The 2,502-nt window shown below is 42.4% G+C and overlaps 1 protein-coding gene across 1 annotated transcript in view; it reads right to left on the bottom strand.

Moving 5' to 3' along the window:
* Positions 1 to 6: 6 nt before the first annotated feature.
* LOC106691196 (uncharacterized) overlaps positions 7 to 2,502 on the bottom strand; it is a 10,127-nt gene continuing 7,631 nt past the window's right edge. The window contains exon 3 of the mRNA XM_014436892.3: positions 7 to 2,416. Within this exon, the coding sequence (XP_014292378.1) occupies positions 499 to 2,416 (1,918 nt within the window). The 3' untranslated portion in view covers positions 7 to 498. The remainder of the gene's footprint in view (positions 2,417 to 2,502) is intronic.

Raw genomic sequence — 2,502 nt, 5'->3', positions numbered from 1 at the left:
CGATAATCAGACCAATTTGGACATATGGTATTGAGCTCTGGGCCTCCACCAAACCACTAAATTCCTCCCGCATCCAATCCTTACAATCTAGAATCCTACGTAAAATTCTTGATGGTCCTTATAACGTTACAAATAAACTCATTCACAAAGACCTTAACATCCCATTCATTGCAGAATTGGCCCAAAACAGATATGCGTCTTTTCATTCCAAACTCCTTAACCATCCCAACCCATTAATTCTTAATCTTTCATCCTTAACAATCCCTGATAATCCTCCGAGGCGTCTGAAAAGAAGATGACCACGGGACCTTCAAATTTTAAATTAATGTTTGAAGTACCACCGACGGGTGGATCCTTCCCAAGATTTTCAATAGTATATGAAACATACAACATATTTACATATTGTATTATTTTGTACAGTTGTAAATTGCATTAAATAAATAAAAAATAAAAAACTTTTCTAAAATTTCTAAAGCTAACTTTTCTAAAATTTATGAGCTATCTTTTCGACTTCTGAATTTCTGATTGTGGTTTGTATATCAAAAAAAGGACATGATCACTGCAAGTAAATGCTAGAAAGATGAACAATCCTTGAAGGGTGTTGAGTAGAGTGAAGAGGTACCAGAGGAATACGAAATCCATGATTCCAGCAATGATACCCGTTGTCCAAGTGAGCCCCATCATCACTGCCAGTCGAAGATAGATCCTGAAGTCACGTTGGGTAGAGGCAGTGGCTGTAGGGCGTGCGGAACGAGTAGAGTACAGGATGACAAAAGAGCTGGTGAAGAAAACTATGTTGAGAAGCATCACGAAAGCCAATGGTGTGGCAAAGAAAACCAGCAAGGGCTTACTGCGGCCGAACCAGCAGGAGCCGAAAGAGCCGAATCCTGGTTTCCAATCAGCTCCTACTACCAGCGAGAGCTCCGCCCAGAGAGCCAGCATTACTATCAACGCCGGGATGAGCCAAGACAGTAAGGAGTAAGCGATAAACCTCTTCCACTGCTTGCCTGAGCTAACCCGTAGATGTGATGTTGATAGCTTTAGAGTACGCCACACGTCGAATGAAATTATAAGCATCCAGGTGAAAGAGGCCAGGAAGAAATAGAATGCAACGACAGAAACAACAATGCAGGCATCGCCGTGCAGGAACCTACCAGTCACAAAGGAAGTGTATGCTAATAGAAGAGCTACGCACAAAGAGGCCATGTTCTTTCCAGGGAGATTTCTGAGATCTGAAACGAGGCAGAAAGCGGTCAGATGAAGAACTAGACATACTATAGAAACGGCGATACCACATAACGTTATGTAATCCATGTGAGGGCTGAACTTTTCTACTAATTTTACACTGATGCTTTCTGCGCAGATCTCCAGCTTACCGTCTTGCCTTATGTTGAACTCACCATCTCTATATCTTTTTCTGTATTCGTCGACATAAACAGTCTTGTCTTCGATAACATATTCATTCTTTTTCAATAGGAATTTCTTACATTTTATTATTGGGGAAGACTTGTTTGCAATGGTAGTGTAAGAGAAATCAAGTATCCTCGCAGGAATAAACTTTTTAAGGTCATCGAGTACTCTACGGCACCGTTTGAAGAAAGGATCAAAAAGTTGATCATCGTCACACGGCTGCGTCATTCCCGGAGGCCCAGCACTGAAGTCGAAGAGAATGGATAAGCCAGCAGCGCCACCTCCACCACTACCACCCCTAGCTGGACAACGGACACTAGATAGCGCCACACTGTTGCATAAAGCACAATGGGGATTCCTGTAAGACGTATCTACTGTACTAACAACTGACGTGTAATTTTCGCATTTAAAACGTACATTATCGTCCTTCCAATTGAATGGGCACGTTTTAATGTGATATGGCATACAATAGCGTACATATTTACTAGATGTTTTTGGGATTACGGGGTTTACAAAGCAAGGATAGAAGTTATTACCGAAATTAATACCCCAAAGTTGGGTTTCATTGTTGAAAGAGAGATAATGAACAAGTTTTTCTTTAGTCATTGTCTCTTTTATATTTTTTGGAACATCGCAAGTAATACGGGGAGGCCAGACGTCCAGGTGCTGAGCTTGGTGGCAGGTGGCACAGAAGATGTTGTTATAGGTGATACCACTACTGAGGTCAGTCACAGGGTAGCCAGCTATTGGGTCTTCCTTGTTCTCAACGAAGTCCTCGCAGGCTGCTCGAACGTCCGGCTCAGACCATTCTGGGGGGCACGTGGGGCGCATATAGATTAACCATATCCACCACCGTCGACAGACAATTGACGCGTCACGACGCTGTTTCTGCTGCTCAAAGTATTGGGAGTCGGGGCAGCAATCTCCGTATGTAGCACAGGCTTCGTCACACAGGCATCCCCTGATTTCTGATCTAGGGGGATCAGACGCACAGCTATGGCAGTTCCTTTAACAAAAAAGTCGATTTCACTTCAATTTTCAATTTATGTATCATTAGAGAATTATTGTGCATTAGATATTTATTTATATATA

The sequence above is a fragment of the Halyomorpha halys genome, unplaced genomic scaffold, assembly GCF_000696795.3.
Source record: "Halyomorpha halys isolate HHAL.00 unplaced genomic scaffold, Hhal_1.1 Scaffold2140.1, whole genome shotgun sequence".
In the NCBI taxonomy this organism is placed as follows: domain Eukaryota; kingdom Metazoa; phylum Arthropoda; class Insecta; order Hemiptera; family Pentatomidae; genus Halyomorpha; species Halyomorpha halys.
This window is presented reverse-complemented; position numbering and strand designations above follow the sequence as displayed.